This window comes from Lissotriton vulgaris, chromosome 4_1 (genome assembly GCF_964263255.1).
Source record: "Lissotriton vulgaris chromosome 4_1, aLisVul1.2, whole genome shotgun sequence".
Classification (NCBI taxonomy): Eukaryota; Metazoa; Chordata; class Amphibia; order Caudata; family Salamandridae; genus Lissotriton; species Lissotriton vulgaris.
The window spans coordinates 1720033977-1720051610 of NC_141691.1; the positions used below are offsets into that span (position 1 = coordinate 1720033977).

Sequence of the window (17634 nt, forward strand, 5' to 3'; positions counted from 1 at the left end):
GAGCACATTGGTTTTAGAGCCTATGTGGCTCCAGCATTTGGCCGCAGTGTTTGTTTAGAGCCCTCGAGGCTCTTGGCGCCATTTTGTTGATTTCGAGTCCCCAGAGGGGGGACTCCAATGCTGGGTGCACAGTTAATGTCAGAGCCTGTGTGGCTCCAACCTGGTGCAGTTTGATTCTCCAGCTGCCCAGCACTTTGTGGGCAGCTGCCACGTTTAGGTTTTTGTACTTTGAGACTGGCGCTTCATGGCAGCGCACCCTGACATTGACTCAGGGCGTCTGAGCCCCAACAAGGCCACTTGGCCTAGGGACTGCCACAGGTGGTGGCTTATGTAAGTTATGCGCAATGTGATTCCTATGTTTTTAATAGTAATTGCCTACTGTGTGTTTTTGCGCTATTGACTTAGGTTCTGGCACCTCTGAATGTGTAGGTTTATGCATTATGTGTCTTTCTCTTCCTGCGCTGCACCTCTGAATGTTTTAGGCATCATGTGCCTTCTTGCGCTGCACCCCTGAATGTATTTTATTGCATCATGTGCTTTATTCTTAACACCTCTGAATGTTTTAGGCATCATGTGTTTCTCTTTATTACTCCTCTGAATGTGGTTCCTGCATCATGGGTAATGTGTTCTGGTATACCCCTAAATGTATTTTATTCTTAGGTGGTTGTCCTTTTTAGTACAGGTGGTCCTAGTAAGGTCCTGGTTCTTGTTACCAGTGGATACTGGTTGTGATCTTTTGTGATTACCATTTTAGGTTTATTATTTCTTATTCTAGAAGTGCTATATCTGAATATGACAGTGGCCCATGTGGCCCTGTCTTGTGAATAATCCCATGTGAATATGGCCCGTGCCAGTTGGCACAATGTATATGTGTGATTTTATCTGATGTGTTTTTACAATACAAAAGTTATTTTTATAATAACCTTGTGTGGAGTCTCTTTTGTGGTGTGCCTAGTATGTTGTTGCTGTTGTGCGCTGACGCAAATGCTTTACACATTGCCTCCGAGTTTAGCCTTACTGCTTGTGCCAAGCTACCAAGGGGGTGAGCAGGGGTTATCTTGGCGTGTGACTTCCTTGCCCTGACTAGAATGGTGGTTTCTGCCTGGCTTTGGCGTCAGCCTTAGCCTACCAGAAATAGCCAGTTCTAACACTGGCCTCTATGGAAAATGGGAGACCTAGTGAGAGGCTGAATGTCACATACTACAGTAGCATGTCTGCTTGTCTAAGCGGGAGTGAAAAGAGGACGGCAGACAAGGAAAAGACAGAGAGAGAAATATATAGAGACAAGAAGATAGGCTGTTCAGGTGAGAGAAAAGACAACAAACAAAAAAGAAAAAAGGAAGAGAACACAAGAGAGAAATGAAGAATAGAAATTATTGGAAGTAAAACACGAAGTGTGAAAGGTAGCCAGGATAGGAGAAAAGAGAAGTCGATAAGGACGAGAAATACAGAATGGAGATAAGAAAGAAGCATATTGACAGGGCCAGCTTTAGCGCCGGTGGTGCCCTTCTCCATGAATTCCCTCACTACCACGCTCCACCAGTGACCCACACCTCTCAATAGCCCCTTACCTCGCATGCATTTCTTTTGTTTTATAGTGCTACTCATACCAGTGTAGAGTGTCAGAGCATTTTATCTCACACACACATTATAAAGAGTCAATGAATCATACTTGTGTGCATCAGTCCATAGGAAATGTTTCATAAATCTATGAGGATTACAAGTTGTATGAGTCACATGTCATCCAAACTAGTAGGCAGAATATTGTAAGAGTGTTTGCTCTGGAAAAGCACAAACTCAGGATTTAAAACCTACCACAGTGGTTGACTTTACTAATAAGAATGTGTTTCTACCCAAATGAACCCTTTTTAGCAACATTAGGATAAGGTAAGACGGGAAAACACATAAGAATTTGGCTGGGTGGTAACCTATACAATGTAGTTTGCATGCAGCTCTTTGATGACAGTTCATAGTTCACTGGACTATATGAAGGTTGTAACTTATGCAAATAGCAAAAGGATTTCTGTCACAAAAGCAATCACCTACAAAGCTAGCCGAATAAAACCAGTTCTGTGATTTGCGTGGTACATGTTCTTTGCTGCAGGCATATTAACCCTCTGCGCCACTTTATCATGAGTGGAAATTGCCACTAGTCAAAACTCCAATCTCTCTCCTTCAGGAACATTTATGAAATTAAAATAAAAGTGAAAAAAGAATGTATAAAGTGCATTAAACCCGAGGGTATCTAAGCACTATCCCCCAGACACAGAGCTCCTAGGCACAGAAATGTCAGAGAGCTGATGATCAGAAAAGCCATGTTTTAAAGGATTTCTTGAATGAGGCAAAGGAGCGATGTGGCCGGGCAGGGAATTCCATTACTTGACTGCAGCCCCAGAGATGGACCAACCATCCAATCTGACTTTCTGGAACCTGGGCACGGAGACTTTCCTAGCTGAAGAGGATCTGAATTACCTAGCAGAATTATTTTGACATTTTCATCATTTCCTGAAAACAAACTGCAGAATGCACAAGGAACTCTGCAGGGGGTGCTTTCAAACCTGTGTTATTTCTAAGCATGCAGCCCCACCCCGAAATCAGCACCGGGTGTGGCTCCCACCAGTCGCACCATTCTAGATTCAGCCCTGCTTATGGGAAGGAGGAACATGAAAGTGACCAAAAATATGGATGTAGACGAGAATGACCTAAAAGTAGGTGGTAAAAAGAGATAGAGAAAAAGGGAAAAAAGACAAGATATAGATGAAAGAGAAAGCGATAAAGGGCATGGAGAATAGAGGGAGATGAAAGGGGGTAGGAGAAAGAGGAGGGTAGGATGCAGAAGAGAGAGGATAGGATGAGGGAGAAGTAGGACAGAGAAGAAAAATCAGAGGGTAAATTGGGGCGTGGAAAAGAAGTTTGAAAGGAGAAGATAAGGGAAAGTGAGAAAAGTGGTAAGGAGAGAGACCGTGGAAGGGGATAGAGAGAAGGAAAAGCAATAAGGCAAAAATGGAAGAGATGGATGAATATAGGGAGGTGAGACAGAGAGGAAAGAGAGGTAGAAAGAAGATCTATGAGCTCTGTAGCTAGTGGCCTCAGTGCAGCAGGTATAGTGGCTACAAAAGTTCCATTGCACCTCAATCATGGCTATTCTAAATATACCCTCAGGGGCATATTTATGGGAATTGTTAGCTTGCTGTGCTGTCCTGCGTTACAGGGAAAGGGCAGTCAATACCAGAAAAAGGTACTTGGAAATATACTGGGTGAGTAATGAAACCTTCATGAAGCGAATGGTGGTGGAATCTCTGTCTGTTCTAGCGCCTTTCATGGCCCCATCTATCAATTAGCAGTTGACATGTCTTTTTTTTTTATTTCAGTAATTTTTTATTGAAGAAAGAAATTTATATAAACAAGGCACAGCGTACAGGGGTACAGTGGGCCGGTTCGGTTACATGCGGCCTTTTGTGTCTGTGATATGACTTCCAAGCTCTGGTTCCTCAGCTATCTGGGAAAATAGAAGTCCTACTCTAATTTTCTAGAACCTGGGCATTTTTTTCTGTACACAATGCTCAGATAAACATAAACAAATCCTAAATTTAAAACATGGATAATATTTTTTTTAATAGTAATAATAAACGTATGTTTAGTTGCTTCAGTGGTATATGTATTTGAGGGTGTAGGTATTATTTGGGGTACTTTTAAATGGCCCATCAGGTATAAGTGCATATGCACTTTAGCACTGGTTAGCAGTGGTAAAGTGCCCAGAATCCTAAAGCCTGCAAAAAGGAATTCAGCAAAAAGGGGAGAAGAAGGTCAAAATGTTTGTGGGCGGGGGGCCTGCCGAAAGGGCCATTTCCAACAAGTACCAGTGGTGCGATAAGGAGGAGCATGCCCTAAGCCCTTTTGTTATATTGTGGTGGGTAAGAGGAGAATGTCATTTTCTTTTGGTACACTGCGTTAGGTAAGCGGGAGCATCATTTTCCTTTGAGTACCAATAGTTTGGGGAAGTTGAGAAAACGTTTGTCCTTTGCGTACATTGGGTTGGATAAGAGATGAACACGCTTCTCAGATTTTTTCACTCGACGCCATTGTTTCACCCAGCATGCGCGCGTGCGCACATTGTCTTTTCCCAGCGCGGACTCACTCTCACAAAGCGCGCACATCACAGCTTCACATGGGACCATTTAACAGCCGCGGCCTTAAACTCATGAGTGGGACAAAACATAAATGTCTTTTTCTTGCAGTTGAATGTCGGACGAAGAGCAGACCACTGTGCAAGGACTTGTAACAGGTCTCGTTTTCATTTGCTACAGCTTTTGTACTTTGATACACATCGCAGCAGGGGCGTAACAAACGCCCCCGCAGGCCCCGCGGTGCGGGGGGGCCCACTCCCTTCAGTAAATGAAGGGGGCCCCGGACCCCTCAGCTCTTCAGTGAGAGAGGCTTGCTTTCCGCTGAAGCAAGCCTCTCTTCCCTCTGTAGCAGGTGCAGGCTGTCTGCAGCCTGCTCCGAGCCCTTCGCCCCCTCCCTCTGACTGAAGTGAAACAAAGTATCAACATACTTTATTTCTCTTCAGTCAGAGGTGCCAGGCCAGGAAAGAGGTTGGGGGTGGGGGCCCCAGAGAGCAGGAGGCAGCACAGACCACTACTGGGACCCTGACAAGGGTGGGAGTGGGGCACCAGAGAGCAGGAGGCAGCACAGAGCTCTGCTGGGACCCTGACAAGGGTGGAGTGGGGGCCCCAGAGAGCAGGAGGCAGCACAGAGCACTGCTGGGACCCTGACAAGGGTGGGGGTGGGGGCCCAGAGAGCAGCAGGCAGCACAGAGCACTGCTGGGACCCCGACAAGGGTGGAGTGGGGCCCCAGAGAGCAGGAGGCAGCACAGAGCACTGCTGGGACCCTGACAAGGATGGGGTGGGGGCACCAGAGAGCAGGAGGCAGCACAGAGCACTGCTGGGACCCTGACAAGGGTGGGGGTGGGGCCCCAGAGAGCAGGAGGAAGCACAGAGCACTGCTGGGACCCTGACAAGGGTGGGGTGGGGGCCCCAGAGAGCAGGAGGCAGCACAGAGCACTGCTGGGACCCTGACAAGGGTGGGGTGTGGCCGCAGAGAGCAGGAGGCAGCACAGAGCTCTGCTGGGACCCTGACAAGGGTGGGAGTGGGGGCCCAGAGACAGCAGGAGGCAGCACTGAGCACTGCTGGGACTCTGAGAGCTCTAGACTGGCACGGAGAATGGGGGGCCCCTCTCCATGCTCCATGTAGTTTGCAGGGGGGCCCCCTCAAGTTTCGTTACGCCACTGCATCGCAGACCACTGAGCAGGCGGTCGCTACACATGCTGTTTGAGCTCTATTAGGGTCGGAGGTGCGGGCCTGCAAGGTGTGCAGCAGCAGCTTCCGGCCATGACGCATGAATGGGGCATGTATTGGTGGTAGTGGCACGGATCCTCACCTAGGATACCACAATATTTTATATTTTACTCTCATTTCAGGTTTATTGGCACGTTTATATGTCTACTCGGCTGTTTATTAGGCCTGTGTATTTTCGGGAGCTGGGCTCCAAATCCACACACTGGCTGCTCGCATTCCTGTGAATCCCAACAATGTTAAAAAAAAATAAAAACATGTAACATAGTCATAGCTGTCAAGGTTTCAGATTGCCATGTGTGACATTTTCATAATTTTAGTTTAATTATGAGTGACATTTCAACAACTATGAGTGACACTTTCATTTGAGCAAAATTAAGCAAGCAAGACGAGGGAAATCTATATAAATATCAGACACAACACCGATTTGAGCAACAAGAAACACTAACAATATTTTGTAACTGCTTCAACGCACCAGAAATTGAAGAGCACTTGTGACCTTGTAACCTGGTCATACTGTTAAACGAATGTGTAACCATGATATTGAACATTAAACAATATTTTATTAAAGCTCTGTGCACATAAGGTAGACAAACACCCAGGTTGGGCAGGGGCACAGGCTGAGCCAGGAAAACATCGGAGCTGGGCTGCAAAGCCTGGTTGGACGCATTGATGTGTTGCTGGAGGAATCAACAGAAAAGCAAATTAACAACTGATTACCATAGCCAGGCTATGCCGACTAGGCCCCTGACTCCTCCCTGGCTATTAATGGTGCGCAGTTGCAGACCATCACAGTGTGGACTCCAGGGCCGCTCTGTCCCACGTGGGACAAACAGGATGCGAGGCCCCAACAACATTCTCATCAGCCTTCAGTAGTGTTGCCGGGTGGGCTGGCAAAAAAACGAATTGATTCCTACCATAGCCAGCCTTTGCCCACTGGGCCCCCTGGATCCCCTCTGGGAATCAATTAAATCCAACAGGTCTCTCTTTTACGTCTATTGGCTCTACCAAAGTTGGGGGAAATGCTTTTTAAAGTATAAAATTAAAAACAAATAATTAAACCTGGGGGGTGGGGCCAATGAAGGTGCAGTAGTGGGTGGTATGGGACAGGGAGGGGAAAGAAAAGCAGCACACAAGGGAGAGAAATACTGAGAAGCATATAAACGAATGAGAGAAACACAGAGCATGGGTGACAGATCACTGACTAAATATCGACAACAAAAATATAGAATGGACAGAATAGCAACACCAAAATATCGAAGTACAGAATATCGACTCAATATCTACAAACAAGTAAGTACAAAAATATTAAAGATAAAGTATTGTTGTTTAAAATATAGGCCATATGTAGGTAACTTGGAAATACGGATTGCTAAATATCGAATTTTACCGATTCGGTATTTAGGAATCGGTATTTCATATGTAGGGAATAATTCAGTAAAAAATACTGAATCGTTAATATTCCTTATTACCAAATCGGTAATACTGATTCGGTAATAAGGAATCACCTACCAATTCATTCCTATGGGCTTGGGGACCCATAGGAATGAATGTGAAGAAATTCGGTATTACCGAATCGGTATTACCGATTCGGTATTTGTGGGAGGCATTTCAAGGGTGCATGTGTACACATGTGGCACACATGAATGCCCTAAGGGCATGGATGTGTGCCACATGGCACTTTTAAAAAAGCAAAAACTTGAAGTTGGTGGTAATTAACGAATTCCTAAGGCCCAAAAGCACTCTGAAAAGTGCTTCCTACATTGCATTTAAGGAATCGGTATTATCGATTCCTTAAATGCAAGGCCAATTAGGAATCGTTATTAAGGAATCGGTATTTACGGATTCCTTAATACCGAATCCTTCCCTAAATCAGGAATGCCTAAATACTGGTCGGTAACTGTGAAATTTACCGAATTTCACCCTTACCGAACGGTATTTGGGCCACCTACATCGGGCCCATAGTTTGTAAAAAATATCAAATGTTTTAAATATGTTAAAAGTAATATTAACTTAATTAAATAATCAATATAATTAAATAAAACATACTTAAAATTAATTTAAAAATATTAAAATTAATACATAATATATATATATGTATATGTAATCTCTAAAAATAAATTTGCATCAGTGTTGGATAGTGGGAGGGTAACATTTACTATTCCCACTCCAATGAGTGTAACAGTAGGGAAATTGTTGGATAGCGGAAGGGTAAAAATTGCTATTCCCACTCCAGGGAGTGGAACAGTAGGGAAAGCATTGGATAGCAGGAGGGTACACTTTAATATTCCTACTCCAGCGAGTGGAACAGTAGGGAAAGCGTTGGATAGCGGGAGGGTACAAATTACTATTCCCACTCCACTGACTGCAACAGTAGGGAAAGCGTTGGATAGCTTGAGGGTAAAATTTACTATTCCCACCTCAGAGAGTGCAACAGTAGGGAAAGCGTTGGATAGCAGGAGGGTAAAAATGACTATACCCACTACAAGTTCAAGTTCAAGTTCAAGAATTTATATAGCGCACTACTCACCCAGAGGGTCTCAAGGCGCTTGGGGAGGGGGTTCATTATTTATCGAATAGCCAGGTTTTAAGTTCTTTTCTGAAGGAGATGTGGTTCTGTGTAAGGCGGAGGTGAGTGGGGAGTGACTTCCAGGTCTTGGCCGCCAGGTAGGAGAAGGATCTACCCCCCATGGTGGATTTTTGGATACGCGGAACTGCAGCGAGGCCTTGATTGTAGGATCTTAGTTGGCGGGTGGGTGTGTAGAAGGATAGTCGGGTGTTGAGGCATTCGGGCCCTAGTTTGTAGAGGGCAACAGTAGGGAAAGCGTTGGATAGCGTAGGGGTAAAAATGACTATTCCCACTCCAGAGAGTGCAACAGTAGGGAAAGCGTTGGATATCGTAAGGGTGAAAATTACTATTTCCACTCCAGAGAGTGCAACAGTAGGGAAAGCATTGGATAGCGGGGGGGGGGTATAATTACTATTCCCACTCCAGAGAGTGCAACAGCAGGGAAAGCGTTGGATAGCGTAGGGGAAAAAATTACTATTCCCACTCCAGTGAGTGCAACAGTAGAGAAAGTAATGATTCGATGTTTAAATAAAGGTAAATTAAATATCAATACCAATAATACATTAATTAAAATGAATTACCAATTACAAAATGTTTATTAATTAATTAATTATAAATACCAATACATTTTATTTATTAAAAATGAATTACCTATTAATAATTAATTAACAACCACTTAATTTGTAATACCAAAAATGTAATAAGTAATACAAAATTACCAATTAATAACTAATTAACAAATACTTAATTAGCAATACACAAAAATAATTTCAATAATTACTTAATTACAATTAAATCTCTTCCTACCCTATTCCCCTATAAATCCACAACCTGCTCCAAATAATACATTATTAAAATTAACATAATCATCAAGTAATCAATAAAAATGAATTATCAATTAATAAAAATTAATTACCACGTAATAATTAATTAAAAATGAATTCATTTCAATACCAATAAATAAAATTAAATATTTACTTAATCACAATTAAATTACTTCCCACCCTATTCCCCTATAAACCCACAACCCGCTACAGAACTAAAATGCAAAATTACATTAAAAATAATTAAAAATCCTAAAAATCAATATTCAATTTACTATAATTAAATTACTTCCCACCCTATTCCCCTATAAACCTACAACCTGCTACGGAAGTAAAATACGCAAAAATTATTTTACATACATTTCTTAACTTTAAAAAAAATTAAACATACATTACAAAAATAATATACACTTTTAACACATATACTAACATGCAAAACACTTAAAAATAATCGTATTATTAAAAATCGATATATTTTAATGCCTATATTATGTACTTCGATATTTTGACATCGATATCACTTACCTGCATTTCGATATTATTAACCACTATCTTATGTCCATTCTATATTTTCAATTCGATATTCTGTCCATTCTTTATTTTTGATTCGATATTGTGTGTAGTTACCGTGGGGGATGAAGAGAAGCACTAGTTACCGTGGGAGACAAAGAGAAGCAAAGCACTCAGGTGAGAGACAGCAACATGAAGCAGCTCCCATGCTATAGATTTATATGCACAAGGATTATCAGTGCACGCTGCAAAATTGTGATACTTCCGTCAAGGAAGGTGGGGGCATATTATCAACGGGGTTTATCTCCGCTTTTTTGGCTTTAAAAGCCAAGAAAGCAGAGATAAAATTATCTCCCTATTACCTAGCTGTCGCTAACACCAGTTAGCGACAGCTAGTAGGAGATAGCGACCATCTTGGGCCCCACTTTGCATGTCAGTGATATTTATCACTAATGACATGCAAAGTGGGTGTTCCAAAATGTTAGCGACTGGAAACAGTCGCTAACATCGCTATCTCCTATTACCAACTTATGGAGATATTCGCGCTAAGCGCGAACATCTCCAAAAGCTAACACCTGCCCTGAGCAGTTCTTAGCCATGTTATCCAATGGGAGGTGGATAACATGGCTAAGAGCATTAGCTCCGTAATGCATGAATATCGCTGACTTTTCAGCGATATTCATGCATTGCGGACAATTTTTTTCGCATTTGCGATAAACCTTGATAATACCAAGGTTTATCTGCGATAAAAATCGCCGCAGCTCAGCGGTAAATTTTTGTCTCTAACCAATTTTTGTCTCTAACCAAGCAATAGCTTATCGCTATTGCTTGGTAATATGCCCCGTGGTGTTTTATTTGCAAGGAAGCTTGACCTAAACATGTTGCATCTCTTCTAGGGGAAACAGAGCTTTCAACGTTCCCAATTCCATGCAAGTGTGCATGCTCAACCAGTTGAGTTTTTTTTTGCTTTTTCTAGTTGTGAATTTAAAAGGGGAAATATAGAACTTCAATTAAAAGAAAGGAAATAAAAAGGAATTGGCGATGTGAGGCCACCCCAACAACACGGAACTCGTAATTTTAATTACGCACTGCAGCTGAGAGGACCACGGAGCATATTATCAAGGGGGTTTATCTCCGCTTTTTTGGCTTTAAAAGCCAAGAAAGCGGAGATAAAATTATCTCCCTATTACCTAGCTGTCGCTAACACCAGTTAGCGACAGCTAGTAGGAGATAGCGACCATCTTGGGCCCCACTTTGCATTTCAGTGATATTTATCACTAATGACATGCAAAGTGGGCGTGCCAAGATGTTAGCGACTGAAAACAGTCGCTAACATCGCTATCTCCTATTACCAACTTTTGGAGATATTCGCGCTAAGCGCGAATATCTCCAAAAGCTAACACCTGCCCTGAGCAGTTCTTAGCCATGTTATCCAATGGGAGGTGGATAACATGGCTAAGAGCTTTAGCTCGGTAATGCATGAATATCGCTGACTTTTCAGCGATATTCATGCATTGCGGCGATTTTTATCGCATTTGCGATAAACCTTGGTAATACCAAGGTTTATTTGCGGTAAAAATCGCCGCAGCTCAGCGGTACATTTTTGTCTCTAACCAAGCAATAGCGATAATTATCGCTATTGCTTGGTAATATGCCCCCAAGAGTTTTCTAAGCTGCAGTGCGTAATTAAAATTATGAGTCAACAAAGTCATCTGACTCAACGCATATCCGCAGTCCGGCACTGGGCACTGGGCAAGGCAGAGGCACTCACAGTGACATAGGTGGGTCGTGAATTTGTCCTTGTGTAACGCAACTGGAGCTCATGGAAAGTGCTCCAATACCTTCGGGTCGAGTTTGCGCTATAAAACTCTGCAAAAAAAATGAAATCATTACTACGAAGCGGTCGCGATCGGCACCCCGCTACCTTGCCAGCCCCGCAGGCATTGCAGCTAGCGGCACAGATGAGCTTAACTCTCAGCTGCCTAACGTAGTATACAGTCAACACCCAACAGTCAGTACTAACCCTGCTGACTCGACAGCCGCCCCTCAGGGCATTGATAACATAAGCCTCATGCTGCTGAGGCACTACAACAGGCAGCAGCAGGCGCCGTAGTTATTTCAGCAAGCGTTGGGCGGCTCATCGCGTATACTACACAGCCAAGACCTGTCCAGGCTCTCACTTCTTGTGTCTAACTTAAGAACTTTACTTGAGCTGTGTAACACAGCAGGGCAGGCTGAGTCAGAGCGATGCAGCGGATGTGACTGCGCTCTAATATAAACCAAATGCATTTTATCAGAGTCATTGAGAATAATTAGACTATATGTCCGACACTCACAGTCACTTACTTATTTGCAGCTGCCTCCAGTCATACCTGTAAAGACTCATCCCGCTATGGCAAACCGCGCTGCCCGTGAAATAGCAATTTATACACAACTAAAGGCAACCTTTCTCATACTACGAAAAGCCACATATCAATCTCGGCCTTGTCCTTTTTTAATAGCTTTCTATATAAAATTCACAATCATTAAGTTCTCCCCCCAACCAGACTTACATTTTTTTGCCATTCAAACCCAAATTTACCTCAGCATTTTGGATGACTGAAGAACATGTTGTTGTGGTGTAGCGTTTTCACTGCACAATAAACTCTCTTCACCACAAGTGCATCCTTTGTCTCATGCAACAGAACCTGTTTGTGGATGGTCCTCCTTTCAAAAGACTCCACCCTCCAGCCCCTGACCTCTAATCTTGTGTTCTTACCCTTTAAGTGTTCCTCTCCATGTCTCGGTTTGTAAAATTGCTTTGAATAAAAGTATTTGCACTGAAAAGGGAGTATAATCTACAGGTATCTGCATAATGTTTATTTTCAACAGCTGTGCCCTGTATTACTTCATTAGCAGTGCAATGTCCTTGTCTTGATAAAACTTGAAGAACCATATAGCTCCTTGTCATTACTCACAGCTTAGGCAATAAATATTCCTCTTCACTAACACTCAGAAATTCTATGATCACTCACAACAATGCCTCCTTACACCCACAGCTAGCAATCTCAGCTACACACTGAGACACTCCACCAAACCAGGGAGTTTTCACCTCTAATGAACTCTCAATCACTTTGGCTATGTGGGCTCAATCTTTCATGAAATGTCCACACCACCACTGACTATTTTCATTCTCACAACCCCCACTCCATATCTGTGCCACCAAGAAATCTGGGTCAATTACAAGGATTCAGCCACAGTTACCAATATGAATAGAAACCTTGCCACATCAGCAACTGCAAAGGTGGAGGAGTTGGTATCCTCCTCAGTTTGATTCTTAAAACCTTCCCCACTCTCATACCACCAATCTTCCCATCTGCCTTTGAATATCATTCTATATTTTCTTTGTAAGCAAACATTATACATGCCCATCGACATTCCCTTTCCCAGCACAAATCTATCAAATTCTCCATCTTGTCAAGTTCAATATTACACTCAATAATCAACTGCAATACAGCAATTTTTCATACCTTATTGCTGACCACTCGCTCATTAACTCTCACTAATGTTTTCCTGGAGAAACATCAATATCCCATACTGGTATCAATATGTGTGAAATACACCGGTTTTAACTCTTGTTGTAACAAATGTTGTGAGTGGTAATTGGCACTGGTTTAGCTGAGCTCTGTGCTCACATTCATGATTAGTTCCTTGGTGCACACAGCCTTTGCAGCAGCCCACAGAGATCTTTCACTGCCGCACACAAAGAAAGAAATTAGAGGTAACATTGCATGGCGCTGCAAAAACACATCCAAGTGATTATATTAAACATGATGTCGATGTTTTGGCCCATCTGTGGTAATCATTTCAGGATGAAGCAGGGTCTACTTTTTACCATATAGTGCCCCAGGCCCATTCTGTCCACATCTGAAGCATAAGAGTCTCAATTGCCCCTGCCAGCCCACAGACAGGGTTGTGTTAAAATTGTCCACACTGCCTTGAGCGTCTACAGAGGCAGTAGGCCCCATGCCCTCCTGTATACTCAGATGTATCTCTCCTATGACCTCTTCATGTACATCTTTCTGAACATCAAGTTGTAGCAATAACAGGATGCGTCTGTCATTAAGAACAACACAATTGGCTAAGAGTAAGAAGTGGGGGCCAACTGGGACCTTCCACAGCTTTAGAAATTACAAGTGACCTCTAACCTTTTGTATTGTTCTGCTTTCCTATAAAACATTTCAGAAAAGTGACGCAAATCATTTTCGATAAATGTTCAATTTCATTATGATTTACGGTCAAACATCAAGTGACCTTTTGGTAAACTTTTGTAATGTAGTGTCACTTCTTTGTTCCTAATATTTCCAAGAAGTGGCCAAAGGTCTGCGGTCAATAGTTCCTCATTAAAAGAGTATAAAAGATCTGCTCTTCAGTCCATTCGCGGACTACCTCGCACAAGTGATCCCATGCATCATGACACGTGTGTATTCCCCATTAGCCATCTTATCCAGCATCTTTGGCTGAGGCTGCAATGCTTATTGTATTTTAAAATGTATTTTCTCTCTCTTTCTCTTACTTTCCTTTGCGTTGCCATAATTTTAGAACTTACTAGATAGCATGTTTTTACTCTTCATCTAAAATGAGTTTTGAGACTTGTTACTTACTAAACTGCTTAGAGTTATTTTGATGGGTCTCTTTTTATTGTTTAAATTGTTTCTGAAATAAACGGTGCCACTCTGACTCAATTCCTGCATCTCACACGTGTTTCCTTATTTTAGATAGCGAACCCGTGCTCAAATTATGGTGGTAAAGCACCACCCTAAAATCACCCTCCAACAAGGGCCAGGATCCTGAATGCACCCTAGACAATTTGTGTCACCAAATCACTGTGGTAATTGATGTAGAAAATCATCCCCCAAACATGTAGTCAATATTTGACTGTATCTGCTTCATTGTAATGGTAAGTGTGGGCTGCAGTGTTGCCCAAGATACAGCTAGGAAGTATCAGGGTCACCGATCCCCCTCAGTACTCCTGCGAAGTGCAAACAGACATGAATTGTGCTGAATCCAACAGTGAAACATTGGGCAAAATGCTTTTTTGTGTATTACAACTTTGGGAAAAAATACTGAATATTGAAGGATTTTTGCTGTAGGTTTCTGTTTATTAGATGCACCAAGCAGGACTGTTCCCATTTTCACATACATATATTTCTATCCCGTCACCACTTTTCACCTTTCACTTGAGCTGCACCATACAACAGTGGCGGCTCACATTGGGCGTGCTGCAGGGCGGTGCGGCGGGACGGGGAGGGGCAAGGTGGGGATAGGTAACTCGGAAATACGACGGAACTGAATACTTTCCTCCGTTCCGTCATATGTCCGAGTGTACTACCCCCCCCATCCTGGGCCTCCCTGCCCGGCCCCACCACACCGCCCGCAGCACGCCCTATGTGAGCCGCCTCTGCTGTGCAGATAGGACGTGCCTATGCCAAGCACCTGAACACTCTTTCTGATAAAAAACACCCACTCAGCAGCATGTCTGCATCCTGACTGGGTCTACTCCTGCAAATGCCTTGCATCCAGTTATCTCGACAGTCCACATAATAGGCAGGTTCCACCACTGAGTGGTGGGAAATAGCCCTCCAAGGCATGCCCTTCCTTCCTGCAAGGCCCCAGGGAAGCTTAAAGCAGCGATTGGTACATCCCGACTGAGGCTCCGCCTTCTCCCTCCAGTGTCCAGCTCCCGCCAGGCCACTAGCATGATATGGAATGTTTGGCTCATTATGCCATGGATGCTGGGGTGGCTGCCTCACCTGCTGTCCCTGATCATCTTTGGGAAGGCGTTTTCAGGGGAAAATGAATTTGTATTGTGAAGATCCCTGTAAACAACTGTGTCCCAAACTCGAAGAAGATCTAGTATGAGCTTCAGCAGTCGCCAGGTCAAACCACAGGTTCAAATTGTAATACAGCGACTTAAATAATGGGCTCTATCATAGGATAACTGCCTGGAATAGTGTATCAGTCAGAATGTTTCCAATTTTTCTGTGGGAAGTCTAATAACATAGGCTCTATTTAAAAGATGTAAGACAGGTTGACAAATTAGTTATCAAAGAGCTTTGTGCTTTAAATAAAGCAAATATTTTATTCAAAGTTTTACAAGATATGAAAGTACAAACCTGCATAGTCTGAAAAAGATGTGAATTTAAAAATGTACATCACACTTTTTAACATATTTCAAAGTTGAAACTTTCTCAGCAGGAAAGTTCTCTTTTCTCACATCTTGGCTTATACAATGGGTTTCCCAAACATATAAATTACATTTTCAAATTGGTTGATTGTTTCCTCACTTAAAGTTTTAGTCTTCTTGGCAGACATTGGTCGATTGACAGACAGATTCACAGCTTTATAAGAAACTAAAAACTTATAGAGCAAATAGAAAGAAAAGACAACAAAGAGCCCAAATGAAGAAACAATGGCTTAGGAAAAACAGTATGCAAGAAATACATATTGTTACAAAATGTTAGGCAAACAGCACCCAAGAGTGAGACTGCATGTAGACATTCTACCAAGAGATGCAACAATCACTTCAAATGGGGGACCTTGCATATGGTGAATATGATGGTCGTTCAAGAGTAGATAAAAAGAAAAATGGAGAAGTAAATTATTTGTCCTAAAAGAACTGAACATTCTGAGCTTGGGTCTTTTGGTGACGTAAAAATTGCCAACAACAAGTTGTTCCACGCTTGCCTCAATTTTCTCGATTTTGCCCAATGCTTTAGAAACTCTCTCATTTTCTGCTAGGAGATACAGATCATCTAGTTTATATAGTAATATTCAAAGAAATGAAACAATAGTTCCTTAAACGTCACTAGGAAGTATACTTTAGGCATCCTGGTTTGGAAATGATACAGTTTGTCCCTCGACAAATAAATATTTACAATTAAAAGATTGTCTCTGTCCAAACATAAAAAGTATGCTTCTGGTCCTCTCTGATCACGACCATAAATGTAAAAAAAGTAGACGCTAGTAGTACTCCAATCTAATATAGATTGATGATCGGTCATGAATCAGTCTCAAATGCCCAAATTGAGAATATCTCCTGGGGTTTTGTAATGGTCTACAGAACGGAGAGATCGTGACAAGACTTGGATTTGAGCTTAAAAGCCATATTTTTGTTGTTTCTAGCCGCTATCTTGCCCCAGAACCTCCTTGCTTTCTTCGGGATGCTCTCTCTCCTTTTTTGGTGAGCCATTCTTTCCTCGTTCTTTTCTTTGCTGTCCCTCCTCAAACGGACCTGTCGAACAATCCCTTCGAACAGCTCTGTCACATTGTGCTGGACCGCGGCAGATGTCTCGATGAACTTACAGTCAAACACGACTGCGCATGCTCTGCCTTCTGCAAAAGAAACAATGACAACCATGGGTGAGTCTAAGGCTATTTGTAAAAAATACTGTATGATAAATTACAAAGTAACTTTGGAACTATGCACAAGTTCCAAAGTGCTCATTACATAAAATTGAGATAGAAGCAAACGATCATTCGACCTTCATTGGATAGAAATGTAGGGGCATATTATCAAGAAATGGCGTTCAAATTATCGCCCTCTTAAGCGACATGAAACTGTGGTGTGAACATGGGCTCCTATGGGAATTCTCAACGGCATATTATCAATCCCATTATTGGCGCTTTAGCTGCAGTTTCCTGCCGCTAAAGCAGCGATAATTTTAACGCCCTTCTTGATAATATACTTCTTCGCATGTGCAAGGAATCTTTGCACATATTTTATCTCTTTGGATGCCACAATAGAGGTAAGAAGGCTCAGTGAGTGAACTCTGTAGTGATCTGCACATTCTGACAAGGTCCGCTCAGTTTCCATCCCAGCAAGGTTGGCACAGCAATTACCGTTAAATTGGACAATGAGGAAAACCTGTTTTTGACAGCACCTACAAACAGCAGAGGCGTTTTATGAATGACTCTGAGCACAATGAAGTATTCATTACTGTTATTAGTTGTAGTAGTAGCAGATGGAGTAACAGCAGTAGTAGTGTTGTTGTTGTTGTTGTTGCTTTTCTGCAAGTACATTTACATTATTTGTTCAGTAAAGATAATCAAAGACCCAGTAGTTGTATTTCGCTCTCACCTCAGCACTAAGGGCCTGATTGAGATCTGGGCAGATGGGATATTCCGTCACAAACGTTACGGACATCCCGTTTGCCGTATTAAAAGTGCATTATATCCCATGGCACTTGTAATACAGCCGACGGATTAATTGTCACGTTTGTGACGGAGCATCCCAAATCCCATCCACCAAGATCTCAATCAGGCCCCAAGTTTCATCATCCTGCTAAAGGGCCACTATGGCTTGCCAAATACCATATTATGTTCAAAGATTCTTC

At 42.6% G+C, this 17634-nt stretch overlaps 1 protein-coding gene across 1 annotated transcript in view; it reads right to left on the reverse strand.

Annotated features, from left to right (window-relative positions):
- Nucleotides 1-15353: 15353 nt before the first annotated feature.
- The window catches only part of GEM (GTP binding protein overexpressed in skeletal muscle), a 38019-nt gene continuing 35738 nt past the window's right edge, over nt 15354-17634 (reverse strand). Inside the window, exon 5 of the mRNA XM_086966000.1 lies at nt 15354-16633. Coding sequence (XP_086822126.1) covers nt 16356-16633 — 278 coding nt within the window. The 3' untranslated portion in view covers nt 15354-16355. The remainder of the gene's footprint in view (nt 16634-17634) is intronic.